The 18,696-nt window shown below is 42.7% G+C and overlaps 1 protein-coding gene across 7 annotated transcripts in view; it reads left to right on the top strand.

Moving 5' to 3' along the window:
• ehbp1 (EH domain binding protein 1) overlaps nucleotides 1-18,696 on the top strand; it is a 103,371-nt gene that overhangs the window by 57,896 nt on the left and 26,779 nt on the right. For 4 of the 7 annotated variants that reach the window (XM_068326704.1, XM_068326703.1, XM_068326702.1 and 1 more), the window contains 6 exons: nucleotides 5,651-5,792; nucleotides 7,630-7,851; nucleotides 9,570-9,718; nucleotides 13,567-13,705; nucleotides 14,208-14,308; nucleotides 16,837-16,960. In XM_068326704.1, the coding sequence (XP_068182805.1) occupies nucleotides 5,651-5,792; nucleotides 7,630-7,851; nucleotides 9,570-9,718; nucleotides 13,567-13,705; nucleotides 14,208-14,308; nucleotides 16,837-16,960 (877 nt within the window). The remainder of the gene's footprint in view (nucleotides 1-5,650; nucleotides 5,793-7,629; nucleotides 7,852-9,569; nucleotides 9,719-13,566; nucleotides 13,706-14,207; nucleotides 14,309-16,836; nucleotides 16,961-18,696) is intronic. The other 3 variants (XM_068326708.1, XM_068326709.1, XM_068326705.1) reach the window with 2 other exon arrangements.

Genomic DNA, 18,696 nt, shown 5'->3' with positions numbered 1-18,696 from the left:
TTGAATAAACATGCTTTTGATTTTTTAAAAGCACGTTTATTCTTTCTGTCGTCTTCTTTTCTTTCTTTCGTTCACAGTTACATATTTGTTTGTGCCTTTGACATAACATTGATTTGACAGGAAGTGCATGTCTTTGTGTGAACACACAGTACACTTAATAGCCTTGATTGTGTCAGTTGATCTTTTATGGCCGTGTTATTTCACATTGTTAAGGTGTGGCTTTGCCGTTAGCAAGCTTGTTGCCAAGCTGGTTGTTCGTCATTAGACAGAATTAAGCTTTAAACATGAGCAACTACTTCATGACACTGATCTCTCCAGAACAAAAAAATTCTTTGCATTGAAACACTGTCTGACTAATCCAGACAGAAATAAATGCCCTTAGGTTTGAAAAATCTTACATATACTGTACATTTTGTTGCTTCAGGTTTTCTGAGCCACTGCTTTAACATAGACAGATCTTGTTTGTTTCATAATTTAATGTCCCACCTGTTAACAATGCAGACATGAGCTTTCATCTGAACCTGATGCCCCCCCCCCTTTCCTGCTTGTAAATGATCTGTTACAGTTGACTTTTGTTTCTCTGTTGCCCACTTTTACAAAGTTCAGCTCATGTTCATCTGTCTGCCTCTCTCTGTTTTCTCTCCCTCTCAGTCTTGCTGTGTCTTTCTCTCTCTTACCAGTAATTATCCTGTCTATTTAAAGGGCAAAGCCTTCCCATCTTACTCGCCTGTCAGAGTAACTGGCTCCTCTTACATCTGTATGTTTTGTCGTCTTCGTGTTCCATACTCTACCTGTTCTACCTGTCCTACGGTGCGAATGCCCTCAAATGGAAGCAGACGCTCACGGGGCGAAGCACAAACACTTAGTTTGATTGTGAAACCACATTTAAACAGAACCTCAGAGGTCAAACATACACGCATCTATTGACTCATAAACTAAATATGGTACACAACCTGCTTTTGTTCTCACAATATTTCGTAAGGCTTACAAAAAGATTCAACTTACAAAAAGATTCCTCATTCTTCTCAATGCCAAATGCTTTGAGGGACACACAAAAACTATGTTTTTCTGCTGTCACAAAGCTGATAAAGATGGTGCTAAGGGGGAGAGATCTCAACCATCAAAGTGTTGAACATAAAGAACCAATAATGTTCTCCTCAGGTTGCCTTAAGATGCTCAATTTTCATTTTAAATTTTAAACATTAATTTGTGAGTGCCCCACTTTTGTAAAATCTGTTTACATCTAAATTTCTTATAGTTCAGTCTTTAATACACACACGCACCAAACATGTATACAGATACACTCCTTCTCAGACTTCTGAAAATTCAGACATCCTGCCCAGCTTTTTCATACGACCACATGAGAGACACACCACCACATCAACTCTCAGTGTATAATACATGTCCACACCTTTTCTGGGTGACATCTCACAGATTTATATTTATATACATATAAACCACACACGCGCACGCACACAGAGACCCATATCATGGGCACGCACCCGTCGAATCATAATTAGGCCGTGTCCTGCTTCTTTGATAGCTGTGTACAGTGGCTCTTCTTTAATTCTTTATCAAATGCATTGATCGCTATGGGCCTTGCATGCTCATTGATCCACGTACTCTGTCTGGAACCAGCCGATAAGCCCCCCCCACCCCCACCCCCCTCTCTCTCCCTAGCTCTTGCTCTATCTTCACCAAAAATTTGAGAAAAAAGGGGTTTTGGCAGCATAAAAAAATGTGGTTTGAACATATGATTCAGTTGCTGTTTCATTGTCATGACATGCAGACCTAATAACTTGAAAGCCTTTGTTTCCTTTTTCAAACTAACAACTACATTTCCCATGAACCCCCTTGGCATCCTGCAGAATTAGTTTGGTCATCTCCTCCTAACCTGATCAGCTGATTCCTTTGCATTAGCTTCCAATTAGCTTCTATCCTCTGTACTGTTATTTTAACTATAAAGCTCATTTGAGATGTTTAACTTAATTTCAAGCATCTCTTTTATGTGACAGCATGTTTATAACTAGCGTAGATTTTCAGAAAGTACACATGATGACTTTTTTACTAAATTATTAAATATGTCTGAATCATCGTTTTGATGAACTTTTAAAATGCGATTTCACACCTACACAATTGGTCCTGTCTGTAACTCTTCAGGATATGTGTGTGTCTGGACAAGATAGAGACCTAAAGCACCTCTTGACTGAATTAGACCATCATGACAAATGTCTGGACCTGCATGAATGGCTGCCAGACTGGCTGGCTATCTGGGAGTTTGGCAAACCCTTTCAGATAGTGTTTGTGTGTGTGTGGCATCACACTATGCCCACGCCAGGTCTCTGTACATGACCAGCAGTGCGTGTCCTCCTCTCGCTTTCTCCTTGGCCAGAAAAGAGCAACCAAAGCGACAACCTGCACCCCCTGCTTGACAAGAGCTTCCAGAGGCGAGACGGGGTCTTCGCCCTGACGCCGAGCCCACAGAGGAGCCGTCTGTCTGGACTCTGCACTCAAGCGTTCAGCCTCTGTTCTCCAGGAGGTTCCCAGCAATCAATGAGAGACACAGCACCTGATTGTTCATGCTGTTGCTATTTATATGAAGTCTCTTCTCTTCCTGGGTCTCCATTCTTGGAAGTTCGACTACTGACTGACTACCGGTCGACATGCTCCCCCTCCTCTTGGCTTTGATCATGTGATGATGGCTGTTTGGGGATTGTAGGTTTTAACAAAGCTGCATTCCCATGACTTTTTCATCTCCCACATGTGTTGCCAAGCAAAACGCATGTCATTTTTTATTGTCTCCATTGGTCTTTCAATTACTGTAGCTGAGTCTATGATACATAAAAGATACAGGAAAGACTTTAATCCACTTTTATAACTCCTCCTGCATAGTAGTACATACAGACATGATTATCGATCACGTCGCACGTTGTCCTTCTTTCTTCAGAAAGCCTCTCCTTTCTTCTGCTCGCCTTCTGAACAAACACTCATGTTTTATAATCAGTGGCTCTGTAGCTGACCGGGTGAGGCACGACTCAGATGCATTTTCTGTAGCATTAATCCTTGCCCCTGGATAGGTAAAGGCAATTTCCCATTCCATGTCCCCAAAACGGCCAACAATAATAATACAGTGGGATGTTTTGGGAGTCTGTCGGGGCCCACATGTACACACGCACACACACATACACACACACATACATTCATTCATTTTCTTTAACCGCTTGCCCTGTTTAGAGTCTTAAGGAGTTAAATTTGATCCAGGCTGACTTAAGAAAAAATACGGGACTTCATGTATTTATTTCATTGTTTACATTTACTTATTTCTCTTTCTGTCTCTTCATTATTATTATTTTTATTTATTTAAATGTATGTACACACAACTCACTGCCACTTAAAGTGGTAATTGTATTCATATCTGTAAAAACCAGATTGTCTATCCCAAACCAGTCTGTAGCTGCAAGGCTATCTGTAGCTTTACTAGTTATCATATTACAGGAGGTCCCTGCATATAATAACATTTTGAAGAAAACCCCAAAGTGAGTATCATCAAGATAAGGCCGAATGCATTCATCTTTGTCGTCACAATGCAAGCGATACTTTAGAATGGAGCATATAGAACAACTGCCATCATCTTATTAGTGTCATAGAAGACAAATATTCACTTCAAAATGCTTGTTTTGGCCTTCGCCCATAATTATAACTACATGACGTCTATTATTAGAGAAGGCTGGTTTGATTCCATACATGCATTATGAAATTAATAACAACGGAGCAAATTGAGTCTGCTTTGTGGTGTTCCATTAAAGCTGATCTGAGGTTTAGGAAGTGGAAGGCAAGTTAGACAAGTAGAAGTAGAAGAAGACAAGTTATCATCACCCACTTCTTCTCTCGCTCACTCAGTCTCTCTTTCCTCCCTCTTTCTCTCTCTCTCTGAGTCTCTTAGGTGCGTTCCCTTCTCCCTGTGGTCATCCCTTAGGGCTCTCTCTCTCTTTCTCTCTCTCTCTTTCTCTCTCTCTCTCACACACACACACACACACACACACACACACACACACACACACACACACACACACACACACACACACACACACACACACACACAAACACACACACAGAGTGCATTAGGGTTGCTGTCATTTACAATACAGTGCCATTGTCCCAACTTAACAAAAGCTACAGACAAACAATTGACATGGAAATGGGGAGATGTAGCTCATTAGCGGGCGCTGCTTGTTTTGTTAATGGATAAATGGGCGGCTTCAATAGGCCAGCCCTAAAATCCTTGCCTCAATATGGAGTAGACCGATTAACAGGAAACCACAGGGAGGGAGAGTAGTGACGGAGAAGAGGCAGCTTCATTTTACCCTTGGGTCATATGTGGTTACTGTATTTGTACGTTCGGAGAGGACAAATTGTACAATATGTGGTTGTTCGCTTCTTTTCATCCCTCTAAGATGTGTTTGGTGGTCTGTTTGTGTTGTCACACCTCTCCGCTGCTACTGTCAACCGTTGTCATTAATCATCCAGACAGTTTTGTTTGTTGGTTTTCTTTTAACTGTAGACTTGTGAAGAATTGAATTTCACTTCAGCTTCCTCAATTTGAATCTTAGAACCCAAGTATGATTTCAAACAGCAGGGTCTCTCATGCACTTCTTTTATTTGTTGTTGTGCGTTTATTTTAGTTGATCTATCTTTCACACACTTTAACCATGTTTTTCCATCTTTTTGTTTTTCCCTCCATACTCGCAGTCTGTGTGCAGCTGTTTGGGTCATCATCGGTTAAGTGTTTATTTGACGTCTTGATGATTTCCTGTGAATGTCTGTGTGTGTGTGCATGCGTGCGTGTGTGTGTCGATGTGTGTGAAAGTGTGTGTGTGGGTGTGTGGTGTGGCCTCTGCTATCGGCTGGATCAGATTGGATCAGCCTGAAAATGGCATTTCTGCCATTACTCTGATGGTGATGGCTCAATATTGTATGTCTAGATGTCTAGTGTAACGATGGTGTGTGTGTGTGTGTGTGTGTGTGTGTGTGTGTGTGTGTGTGTGTGTGTGTCCATCCTTCTTGATAACAAATCTTATATTTGTTTTGTAGTAGTTGTTGAGTCTATGAATGTTTGTATTATGTTCTTTAAGAAGTCTTAATGTACTACTTTAAAATATAATAATAACTTCTATGACCCACTTCTAACATGTAATCAGGAATCAGGGAGTATTTTATTGGACTGGAAACAACCACAATACACTTCAGGCTTTTCACTCATAAATGAAAATTCGTGCAATGAGAAACATGATTTGGAAGGATAGACTGTCTGTGTCCATTTGTTCACAATTGATTAGAGTCTGATGATACGTGTTATAGTGAGCGAGGAAAAGTCCCCCAAGACTCTTCACATTCCTGCCTCTCGCGTCTGTAAAGCTAGTTCTTATTAATTAAGTGATTTTTCCATCATCCTTAGCTCACATTATGCCCTGTTTTCCCCTTGAATTTATCGGACTTGGGCCTGGAAAGTCCTTGGGAAATCCTTAAAATGTTAAAGAAAGTGTGAGAACTCTGGATTTAATTCTTCAGATTGTTTTTAGCTCTCGTGATTGCAGTATTTACACGCACCAGATTGGCTGAGATGGTTTTGTTGGTGTGTTTTGTGTTGCAGGAGCGAGATGCGGAGCGGCGGAGACAGCTGAGAGAGCGAGCCAGGCAGCTGATAGCGGAAGCCCGGTCTGGGGTCAGGATGTCCGACATGAGCCTGCTGGACGCGTCCGCCACTAAGGGCGGCAAAGCCGGCCCTGCTGGAGGTCAGTCCACATTTAAACATACACACACACACACACACACACACACACACACACACACACACACACACACACACACACACACACACACACACACCGTATGGACACAGTGTGTTATGGAACATACTATACTCTATACTAAAACTATAATGAAAAATAATTGCAAATTTTGGCGTCTTCATCCGCCAAAGCCCTGACTGACACATTTCCATTATGCTCTCTAAAGGGGTTCTGTCTAATCCTCAGAGAAAAACAAAACACCATTTGACAACATCCGCTGGTCTAAAATGCACCACCCTCATATTTAGAACAGCAATTCACCCCGTGACTCCGCCGTCTCTTTCACCCAGTAATTGTTAATCAACATAACACATTGTGTGGCCCAATTACCAGGGCTAGCAAATATTTACATTCCCACTGCTTTCCATTTCCTTAAAATTGGTGTTATTGCGATAATGACCATTATTAGATGTCTTTAGTCATTTGTTTCAGTTTCATCCACATTGCATCCTTCTTTTTTATACTGCTTCGGTAGATCAGATGCACTGAATGCAAGTGAAGGGCGTGAGCAAAGGACAAGTCTCACAGGAGTTGAGAAAAGAGATAGAGAGGATAGGACTCGTTCTGATATCAAGGGTACAGGTTTTGTTACAACTTTCATAAACATTCACAATATGGCCATTTTTCTGCAAAAAAAATCCTCCCGATCAATCGATTATCAAAGTAGTTGCCAATAACTGGCATTTCCATCGACGACTGAGTCAATCGATTAATTTAGAATCACTTAAAATGACAGGAATAAGGATGAGCAGGGAGGTCTCAGATTCACCGCGGGTGAAGAGGGAAACAAATCAAAAACTAATAAAACAGATTGGACTTGTCAGGTAAAAAACGATGATGACACAGAGGGACGGTAGCCCTTGATTTTATTTGTTCTTTCAGCATTTCTGAATCGGACTAATTGTTGATCTCATTAAAAGTGAAGTTGAAGGAAAGAACGGAGTAAGAGAAGGAGGAGGTGAGAAAAAGAGAGAAATGCTGTTGGCTGTGATACACAAGGCCTGCCGAGCAGAACGGCTAATCCTAGCCCCCACACTCTTTCGCTCTCTCTTTGTCTTCCTTACTCTCTCCCCTCCACACTGTTCTGTCCTTTAATGCAGCGGGCTGCCCCCTCCAAGTGTCTGCCCGCAAAGAAACTTTCCAAACTCCATCACCGTGGCCTCTCGTTAATTAGGCCCCAGACAGTCACGAAGGATAGGCGTATGCGAGCATGCTCCGCATCGTAGCTATAGCAAATTAGTGAAGGAAAAACCAGGAAATGCTGTTATTTTCATTCTCTCTCCTTCGTTCTTTGTTCTCAATCTCTCTACCCACCAAGTAGTAAATAGCATAGAAGGGAACCTGCGATGTCGCACGCTGTTTACTGATTGTTTGTCTAAATCCACAACGCAGACGCGGTTCAGGTGCTCATTTCTTCTTTTGTTACTAATATACTGTCAGTGTTGTTTCCGTTGAGCCCCTCCAGAGACCAAATGGAATATTTGATTTCATATTTTTATATTGTTGTTTGTTTCTTTTATCGGGATCAAAAAAAACCCAAGACTACTCTTAATTACTACTACTATTACTGTTAACACAAACTAATCACTATTTTTCTTTTTTGCACTCCATCTGTCATCATTTTATCCCTTCAACACCTTTCACTGGTTTTAACTTCATCCCTCTGCTCCTTTTCCTTTTCTCTTTTCTTACTTCCTTTCCTCGTCTCTATGACTCACCCTGTTTCGGATTTCCATTGCTTGTACCCTCCCCCCCCCGTCCACTCACCCCACATCCACAGATGTTTTGGATGCGTCAAGGGGTCATCACGAGGAAGACAACAAGGAAGAGCGGCGGGGTGAAGAGGAGCGACCTCGTTTTCGTGGGGTCGAGGACGCCTTTGCCCCTGCTGCGTCTTCACTGCCTACTAACCCGTTTCCAGAGGAGGCTCCTGTTAAAGCCACCTCCAGCACCGCAGGGCCCCTGGAGCTGCCTTTCCCTGGCTCTGAACTAACCTTTCTGGGTAAAGCCTCTGTGGCTGTAGTGCTGCATGTCTGTTTGTCTTTTTCTAACTGAAATAGCTGATTGGTGCTACTTTTACATAATAAATAAAGCATCTATCTATCACCTACCTATCATCTATCTGCTCTCACATCTGGTTCAATATGTAGTTGTTTTTCTTTTTGTTGTACTCTTTATTTTTTTTCTATTCTAAATCACTGAATGCACAACCTATTTGTGATTCTGATATTACATCCATACAGCACCTAAGTATTCATGTCCCCTAACCCTAACCCTAACGTTCTCTGGCTCCTGCGTCCTCCACCGGCATCGCTGCTCCATACAGAAGGAGCTAACTTACTGTACAAATTTTGGGAAGTCGGTGTGTTTTTCCCACTTTGTTTTACCAGAAACTCCTCTAAGTATTAATTAATTAACTCTAAAAAGTAAAGTGCTCCCCAGACATAAACAAACTCATATCCTCAGGAGAGTGTTTGCTCAAATCTTCAGAAGTAAACTAATTAATTTGTTGTATATTTTAATTATTTAACGTTTCCTCAGTTTTTTTCCTGCCGATGTGAGATAGATGAGAGTAGAAGAACAAACAAACATGAAAACAGAGGAATGGTTCATCCAAGCTTTAAAGTGCGCTATCTCTGCTTGTTTCTCTTGTTTGTTCTTTGTTGGCGGTAACTTCTGTGTTCTTCTGACAGAAATGGACTGTGATGATTGTTACGCCGACGTATCGCTTCAGTCTCTAAATAATGTTCGCTTTTGTCATCACTTTGCTGCAGCGCGGGTCTTTTACCCTCACTGTTTGTCGTGCAATTGTGTTTCACATTTTCTGTATGCGAATCTGTTTTTGTGTTTCTTCGGATGCATGCACTGTCAGATGCGCGTGTGCGTGTGCGTGTGTGTGTGTGTGTGTGAGTGAAGGGGAGGTGACACATGAAAAGGTTGCCCTTCTGTTCTTTCATCTTCTTCAGTGCAGTGGTCTGTCCTGGCGGGGGGGAACCGTGGTTAGCAGTCCCTGTAACATAAAGCTGTAAATTATAAAATGTGCTAGATAGAGCATTGTTCTAGAAATAAGATAGATAGGAATGAATTTAAAAATATTTGATCCTCTAAAATTGTTGTTAGGAAGCAGTCCAAAATAGAGAATTTGTTAGAACTTTATAAGATATAATAAATACAAAAAGTAACAATATGAGAGGGGAATTCAGTGAAAAATAGATTTTTGTCATGATGTAACAGAAAAAAAAGATGAACTGATTGAGTATAAACACTTGACTGTTGTAGTGAAATATATCACATGGGGGCTGTAGTTTGTGGTACTGTTGAATTGTATTGCACTGTTGATCAAATGGATGTTGCTGTGATTTTTATATTTGGAGATCGGCTACATGTTATGTTAAGACATTTAGAAGGACAGTGAGATTTCCACTCTCTTTATGCAGCAACATCAGCAGCAGCAGCTCAAACAGGACTTGACGCTGTCTAATCTGTCCAGATCTTTATCTCTGTCACATCATACAGTACATACAGTAGGCACACGGTACGCTGTGTGTCTATAAGTTCTCCTGTATCAGCAATTACATGTTATCAATAACTTTACCCGTGTGGTCCTGAACGTAAATGAAGTTTTCATCTGTGTTTGTTGTATTGTTGTGCTTGTGTTTTGATGTACTTTAGCAGTGCTCCGTTTCGTACTCATCTTCATCCTGCTCTTCCTCCCTCCAGGCACGAACAGCAAGCACGTGGACCTCAAGTTGAAAAAGCTAGTGGAGGTCAGTCCGAGAAGAGTCACCTCCCCTTCATCCCCATCTTCCAACTCGTCCTCGCCCACTGCCTTCTCCGGGTCACCGCTCAGTCCCGCAGAAGGACTGGAGGTACGCACACCTCCAAACATCCACTGGCTTTCTGTTTACTTACTTTTTTTTACGCCACCTCTTTCCTTTTATCTCTACCTCCCTTCTTATGCCCCCCTACTACCACCATCAAAGGGTCATCCAATCAATCAGGTCCGATTGACCCCGTTTGTCAGTCTTTTGACCCTGTGCACACATGAGCCAGTCGGACCACTTCATGCAGGACCGTAGTTTATCATTCCCGTGTTCATATGATCCCGTCTAAAGCCAGGAGAAGCACAGTGGCATCGTAATGCAACGCATAACCCCTCCGATCCCCAACGTGACCTTTCCAGACGGCTGCTGCGTGTAGAAAAGGGTTTGTAGGTGCAGCATCTTCTGATGTGAATATTGAGTCAACAAGTAGTCAGGCAGTCTTATATGTTTAATTGATTTTGAATGTCAGGTGGAGTAAACTGTGTGTGCAGGTGTGTGTATCTGAGGAGCGGTGAAACCCTCTGTGCTTATTGCAGCACGGTGTGTCTTTGATCATCGATTCACATAAGCACCCTCTCGTGTTCAAAGCTTAAAAGGCTTAGTCCTTTATGGCCAGTGTGTGTGTGTGTGTGTGTGTGTGTGTGTGTGTGTGTCCGTCCGTCCACTTGACCCTCATAGGACCAATCCCTGTCACCCACCCGATCCCAAAGAGGAATATGACTGAATATGAACGTCAATGCTAAACAGGATGTTTAGAGTCGGTCACCTGACCAGGTGTTATGTCAGTATTAATAAGCTCTGCCCTCAAAATGAGCAAACGCATCACCAAATATTTAATGTAATAATGTGTGTGTGTATTTACATGTTGTGTAGTTAGTTGTGTGTTCAGTTTACAAAGGCTTGTTTGTCCCAAGAGGATTGGGAATCTCAAAAAAGTCCTTGAGGCGGGTGGAACGACCTGCAGGAACATCTCACAGACACACATACGCGCACACATTCGTACTCACGCTCACACACATACACACAGACACACACACACACACACACTCCCTCATTAGTGATTGTGTATATGCGCAGCCTTGGGAGCGCATGATAAGGGCATGTGACGCTCGGCATACTGCAGCGTTAGTCACAGCACCCCCTACCCTGACTCACCAACACCACAATGATGATAGCAGAGATACGAGATAAAGAGGGAGGGGAGGGGGGCAGGGGCACCCTAAAATCTGTGTGCCCAAGAGTGTTAAAGGAATAATAATAATAATAATAATAATAATAATAATAATAATAATAATAAACCTTTATTGTCCCACAGTGGGGAAATTTGTGCGATCGTGGCAGCAGGGGGGGGGGCTGTCAAACATAAATAGTTAAATAATATACATACATATTAACATCTGCAACATGTGAAATTTACATATTCACATATTGGAAACATATTAACATATATCATATTATCTGAATGTACATTATATTCACACACCAAAAAAGAATATACACTACAGGCTGATGTTTACATTGTTCATCCAGAATTAGAATGTTTTGCTCTTTGAGTTTGGTGAGTTCTTAAGAGTTCCCTGAGTTTTTTGAGTTCTTTGAGTGGTCCGCTGGGAGGACTGCTGGTTGTACAGTCTGACGGCCGTGGGCAGGAAGGACCTGCGATAGCGTTCCCTCACGCATCTCGGGTGAAGCAACCTATCGCTGAAGGAGCTCTCCAGTAATCTTAGTGTGCCCTGCAGAGGGTGGGAGTGGTTCCTCATCATCGATGACAGCTTGTTTGTCATCCTCCTCTCCACCACCACCCCCCCTGAGTCCAGGGAGCATCCTAGGACAGAACCTGCCCTCCTAATCAGCCTGTCCAGTCTCTTCCTGTCAGCTGCAGTGATGCTGCTGCCCCAGCAGACCACCCCATGAAAAATAGCTGAGGCTACAACTGTGTCATAAAAGGTCTTTAGGAGCGACCCCCGCACTCCAAAAGACCTCAGCCTCCGGAGCAGATAGAGTCTGCTCTGACCCTTTTTATACTGAGAGTGAGTGTTGGTACTCCAGTCCAGTTTATTGTTGAGGTGAACACCCAGGTACTTGTACGAGGACACCACCTCGATGTCCGTACCCTGGATATTCACCGGTGTAACCGGTGACAAAGAGGCAGCCGAGTGGCAGGTGTGTACACTTGGTTTTTACAGAACATGTTGACTCCTTCATTCTATTGGTGTGTTCATTCAGGACAAGTTGTAATGTGTCGGCACTTTGTAATCGAGTCTGATTCACTACAGTTAAACACAAAGTCACAATAGGGTCTCCTTAGTCTTCTAATGATTCTCCCTGGGGGGTTGATTCTTCTGATACAAAACACTATTAAAGACACATGACATGAAAGTTTAGTTATCCATAATTTGTCCTGCATGAAAGTCACGATTGACTCTATCAACTTTTTGTATGGTGCAGTGAAAACTTGGAGTGAGTTGCTAAAATAGTACCAGAACTAACCCCAAGAAAAGGAGAATGGTTTTATCCTTAAACACAAGGGCAGGTAAATAAAATGCTAATCTCATGTCAATAAAGTGACATTAAAAGAGCTCTTTGAATCATTATGTGAAAAAAATTCTGCTTAAGTTGGAATACAGAAGACTTCTTTTCAAAACACATTAAGGTGAAAATAAACCTATTAATTATTCCTTTTAATGTAAGCCCAACATATTTTGTGAAGGTTTTATTTGGACGGTGTGGAGATTCTCTCATTTCACTGAGGAAGTAGGTGGAAAACCGTCAGATGCTAACTAACAGTAGAGATAAGGCCTTTATTTTTCCCTGAAATCAGTCATTTAAATTTACTCTCTCCTTTTCCAAATTGCCTTTCTGCTGGCCTTAAAGTTTACACACACACACACACACACACACTGACCTCACAATTTTAAAAGTTTAATAGGCAGTTTTGTATTTAATACTTGATAAATAAATGCTGTGTTTGACTTGACACGAGGCTGCAGACGCCAGGAGACGCTGGCAGACTAATTGACAGAGCCGTGTTAGAAGGAACTAATTGCTGACATTGTTTTTCAGAGTCAATAATCTGCAGCTAAACTAACAATCCCCATCTACAGCTCGTCCTCCACCGACACCGTCTCTATTAGCTCTTCTCGCTCCACACGCCCTGCCTGACTATCTACGTCTTGTCTCAAGCGGTGGAACATGTTTGCCCTAATTGTCGACTTTATTACACGTTTCGCCGTCTTATTAACGTCGCCGTGGCGTCAGTCTTACAGCTCGAGTCGGTTTCTTTTCCACTCGGCTTGGCATATTTGGGGGGCCCGGTAATAAAGCATTTCAGCTCGCCGTTTTTGACAGTGGGAGAAGCGAGCGTGTAGCTTTTTAACACATGTTCGCTTTGAAAACAATAGCTGTTTTTTTTTTCTGTTTGCATTTTGCATAATTTGAATATATTTTCTGGCTGGGGGTTTTGTTGAAAGTCAAATTAATTGCTTTCTTTTTTTTTTTGTCTCTCTCATGAGTGAGAAAAAGAATGTGTGCTTGTGTGTGTGTGTGTGTGTGTGTGTGTGTGTGTGTGTGTGTGTGTGTGTGTGTGTGTGTGTGTGTGTGTGTGTGTGTGTGTGTGTGTGTGTGTGTGTGTGTGTGTGTGTGTGTGTGTGTGTGTGTGTGCGTGTGTGAGTGATCAAGCGTACCACATTATAGCTGTCGTATCAACTTCTACCAGATGTATCTTATGGCCTGTGTGTGTGTGTTTTAATTCATTAATCACAGAGTATCTATTAAATGTTTAAACTGCTGCTCAATAAACACCTGAAAGCAGATTCCAAGCAACCTTGGAATTGCTACCGATTGGTGGTTGAGATGGTTCAGTCTGAATGCACATTTTTTTATGCTTTGAACAGAATAACGCTGAGGAGTTGCGAGCAGAGCGGCTTCGCAGAGCGACGGAGAGGTTGCGGAGCCCGGTAGTCTTCAACAAGGATTCTGCAGTCCGGAAAACACAACTCAAGTCTTTCAGCCAGTATGTGGAGACCAGACCAGGTGGGAGACAAAACAGCACACACCTAAGAGGAGTTCACACCGTAGAGGGGTTACAGAATATTTCCAGAAATTTTCCGAAATAAGCATATGACCATAAGGATTCACCTCCTGTTTGTGTTGTTTGAAACCACCAGAGAAGCTCCCGGTGTGCATTTAAGAAAATAAAAGTATCCTCAAGCCATTTCAAGGTTTCATCCCAAACATGCAAGCCATCAAAAACAGCAGCAGGAATCACTGATGAATAAAAGATGCTTTACATTTATATAGAATGTGGGGAAAAAATTATGACCAAAAAAAAAAATGCAGTCTCACCTCAGTCTGAACGTCGACTCTCAACAGCTTCATCACTTCTTAGACAAAAGCTTTCTCAATAACAAAACAGCTAGATCTGAGGTCCATCTTGGAATACAGTTGGGTTTTAAAAGTCTTGCAGAATTCACCATCCAGGTGGATCAAATACACAACCACGTTCCTTACTCCTTCCTGTCGTTTCGTTCACCAGAGGTGAAGCGGCAGAAATCTGTTTCTGAGGATCAGAAGAAGCCTGAAGAAGATGGCGGTTCGCCGACGGAGTTCGATATGCGCCGGCCATTCGAAGAAGAGGTCTGTCTTTTTCTTTTATATGAAATTATTTTGTAGAGGGTGCGGGGAAACGAGAACATTAGGTTGTACAGACACTCATCTACTTGCGTTCATTCATTTTACGTTTTTTCAATTTTACGTTTGAACTGACTGTAAAATAATTTTGTGGAAAAAAAACGATCAAAACGATCAAATGATCTAATGTTTGACACTGTAGTCCATTGTTTACATGGCGCAAACGACAGACTGTTCATTGCCTTGCCTCTTCCCAGTTCATTGCGTGTTACCATTGTGTTAAGAAGTCGTATCTGTGATCTCTGTTTACGTATGCATTGTTTTGCATATTTGTAACCCTAAGCAAATATGGTTGGTCAAAAAATTCGAAAAAGTCTACAAGTGATAGTGGTAGTCAAAAGAAGCGGTGTTATATAAGATACGGTAATAGAATTTATGGATGTACATACAGTATGAACGGTCACACATTACTGGAATGTACAGTAACAACTTACATTCATTTTCACATTACGTTCGGCCGTTTGGAACTTAACTAAAACGGAAGTTGAGGAGCGTCTGTACCGTGATAAGCCTTGGTAACGTTGGTCAACCGTGATCATCAAGTTTTGGTTTGAGGTAACCAAACTCTTACTTTTTATACTTCCTGTGTGTTGGCTTTCTGTCTAGTAAAAGATGAATCCATCGCTATCACTCCTCCTCTCACTCTCTCTACCTCTTTCTGTTGTCCCCTCTTCTCCACAGAGATGTATTGATCTTGCAGACTGCCACTCTAATTATAACAATGGTAGATATCAACTGTTCTGCCATTTAGAGGTGTGCCTGTGTGTGCCCACGTGCCCTTCAAGTGCACACACACACACACACTCAGGCACACACACGACACTTCTCAGCCTGTGTTTGAACTTGTGCGTACAACGAGTGTGTCTATAAGTCTGCTATTATTTCAGTTAGTGTTTATGCAAGTGTGTGTGTTCCACTGGAGACCAGTGAGTGAATCTGTCTTCCCAAGCAGCCTTCCCCTACCCTCAACCCCACACCCCTGATCAGACACACACACACATACACACACACACACACACACACACACACACACACACACATACACACACACACACACACACACACACACACACACACACACACACACACACACACACACTCCTCCTCCCAGTTCCCGGGCCCCAGGGTTAATGGGTGTTCAACCTTTCCATTATCCCGATCAGCCAAGAATTACCTGCTGAATGATGTTTGCATTAATATAATATATATGGTAATTTCCCTCCTCTTAATTACGGCTGGGCCGAGCGCGGCAAGGGGAGTGGGCTGATCATGTGTAAAATTGATTTGCCAAGGAAAAATATGGTGATAGAGCGAGAGCGCGCAAGAGGGAGGGGGAGGAAGAGAGGCTGCTGGGAAATCAACACGCACATATTTGCACAAATCACATGTGCATAGAGGCGCACACACACTCCCAACGCTGGAAACAGTACAGGGGGGGGGGAGAAAGTGCTGGCCTGGGTGAAATGGGGGGAAGAAAAAAAAACTTTCTCTCTCCTGCTCACTAGTTCTCCTTTCCATTAAGAAAAACGAAGCGTCAGCAATAAAATTGAGATATTTTTTCGGATTCATCCTCAGTGGTGAATTTGAATAAACATTTCTCCTCACTCAGAAGAGTTTCCCCTGGAGAATAGCAAGCAGCCAGGAGGCCCGGGGTGAAGATGGGTCAGAGTGGAGTGTGTGAATGGTTAGGATGCTATGAAGACATTTTAACCTGCCGGTTATTTGAGCCTGTGCTGTTAGAATACGTTTTAAAGAGTGAGCGTACATTGAAACTTACGTTTTGATTGCAGTTTCTCATCTAAACACAGAACCGGTAAAAGAAACCACATTTTTGCTCATTTCCTGATCTTATCTTTGATTACCATCCCCTTGTGTGCCGCATTTTATCTCCGTCTTTTATTCAGACATTAGAGGGCTCCACTACAGCCTATTCTCTAATTTACTCAGTAATTGATATAATGATCAGTTACTTGTCAAAATAATTAAGATGATTCTTTGAAATATGTGAGTTTGATTTGAGTTTAATTTTTCTTCAGTATCTCTACATTTAAAACATTGATTAGGTGTTTAAAGCCGTGCAGCTCATTGCGCTTTTGGGCCCATCGGAACCTGTGAGAGAAAGACTCAGAAACATTCAGCAAGCAGCAGACAGCAACAGTTAGTCATCAGCTACTCCTGTTATCACTTTTGTCAAAGAAAAAATATTTTCTTTTGAAATTCTCCTTTTGTTTTATGTGTAAAAGTTATTTTTGTGCATTTTCACTCTGGCCTTTTCTTATTCCACACTTTGTCTCTCTCCTGTTCGATTCCTGTGTTCCTCCCTCATTCTGTCTCATCCCTCTATCTTATTTTCCTCTCTCTGTCTGTTTCATGCCGTATCAACCTACTCGTCTTTTTCTCTCATAACCTCCCTCGCTCTCTCCCTCTCACTCTCTCTCACTCCCTCTCTCTCCCCATCTCCCTGTGGTTGACAGAAGGCGTTCAAAGACACAAGTCAGTATGTGGTTGGGGAGCTGTCCGCGCTGGAGAGCGAGCAGAGGCACATAGACGCCCGAGCAGCTCGCGTGGAGAAGAGGCTGCGCTATCTCATGGACACAGGTACCCCAAGCCCAATTACACTGGAAAAACTGTTTTGGCAAATTGAGCATACGCACGCACGCACGCACACACACACACACACACACACACACACACACACACACACACACACACACACACACACACACACTCAAGGAGATTGTGTGTGTGCGTATTTATGTGGGCGTTTATGTGTGAGAGAGAATCTTTGAACCCCCCCCCTCTCTCCTTTTGGTTGAATGTTGCACGACGGAGCGCTGGGTGGATATGAAAGAAGGGGATGGAGGGTGGGTGAGCAAGGAGGTGGAGAAGGGAGGGAAATGGTGGGTGGGGTGGGGAGGGGAGGGAGACGGGGAGTGTGTGTCTCGGGGATGGGAGAAGAAGGGAGACCTCTCTGGGCTGGGGTGATAAGGGAGCCCTTCATGGGGGAAATGATAACTGGGTGCGATAGCGGAGCCCCAGCCGAAGTCTCCGCTGCAGCCGTTTGCCAGCCACGGCCATAGCCAGCCAACCTCCACACTATTGAACAGTGCACTCAGCCATGCACGGCGACACACACACACACACACACACACACACCCTCCTTCCCCTAGTACATATCTGGCCTTCATTGATATGCTGTATAAGGAAATACAGGGTGAGTTAAAGGGAGGAGAGGGGAAGAAGAAATGCTCAAAAAAAAAAAACCCCAAGAAAAAACATGACCAACACAACAGGAGCTCTGACACAGTTCACAAATCTGCAACAGACACACTCACACACACACACACACACACACACACACACACACACACACACATACTTACAAACCCGTGCATACAAAGTGCAATCTGGTTTGGTGTTTGCAGCCAGTTTGAGAATTTGGGAAGTTTTTTTTTTTTTTTTTTTGGCCAGGGGTAAAGTCTTGTTAAGACATGAGACAGTGTGCTGAGCCAAAAGAGGAGCACAAATGAAATTGGAGGATAGCATCCTATTTGTGATCCCAAATCAATACATTCCTTACCCAAGAATGACGCTGACAGGAAAAAGAAAAAAACAAAACGGTACAGTTCCAGGAAGTGTAAAATATTTGTTTGCAAATGTCCTGAATGTGTGGTTACAGTATTTGCTGTAGTAATTTCGTCTCGGCTCTCATGCCTTTTTTCTGATGTATCTGTACCCACCTTGGAGGATTTATCCCCTAAATCCCAAAAAAAGCGACACAGGGAGGATAAAAAAGGAGGGGTTTTATAAAAAGGAGACTGTGGCGGTGGGATTTGCTCTCGCTGTCCCCATCCCATTTGGGTCCTGATATCGAAACCATCTCTTCTCCGTTTGTTATATTTGCTATCCTGCTTCTTCTTTATTTTTTTTTATTTTTTCTATTTGCCTCTATGCCTCCGTGCCCTCCTCCCTGTCGGGGCGCGTGCCATTGTGTCAATCTGAAGGGCTGTTTTTCCTTCTTTCCCCCTCTCACCGATAAAGCAACTGCTACCCTGCAAAACTCCACCTTATTTACTCTCAAACCCATTTATGTACAAATATTTTTCCTTATGTAGCAGTGAGTTAATATTAACTTGATGACATGATATCTGTCATATATCACAAAGCTTTCTCTCAAGTGCAACGTCTAGGAAGATCTCATACGTCTCATCAACAATCACGCTAACTACCTGTGAGACAGATTAATAATATGCTTCCTAAGCTTGGCAATGATGTGGAGCACCTTTCTTACTACCTGAGAGTGTATTTCTGTTCCCATATCTCATTTTGCAGCA

This window comes from Antennarius striatus, chromosome 11, assembly GCF_040054535.1.
Source record: "Antennarius striatus isolate MH-2024 chromosome 11, ASM4005453v1, whole genome shotgun sequence".
Taxonomy (NCBI): Eukaryota; Metazoa; Chordata; class Actinopteri; order Lophiiformes; family Antennariidae; genus Antennarius; species Antennarius striatus.
The sequence above is the reverse complement of the archived record's forward strand: the minus strand, read 5'-3'. Positions and strand labels throughout refer to the sequence as shown.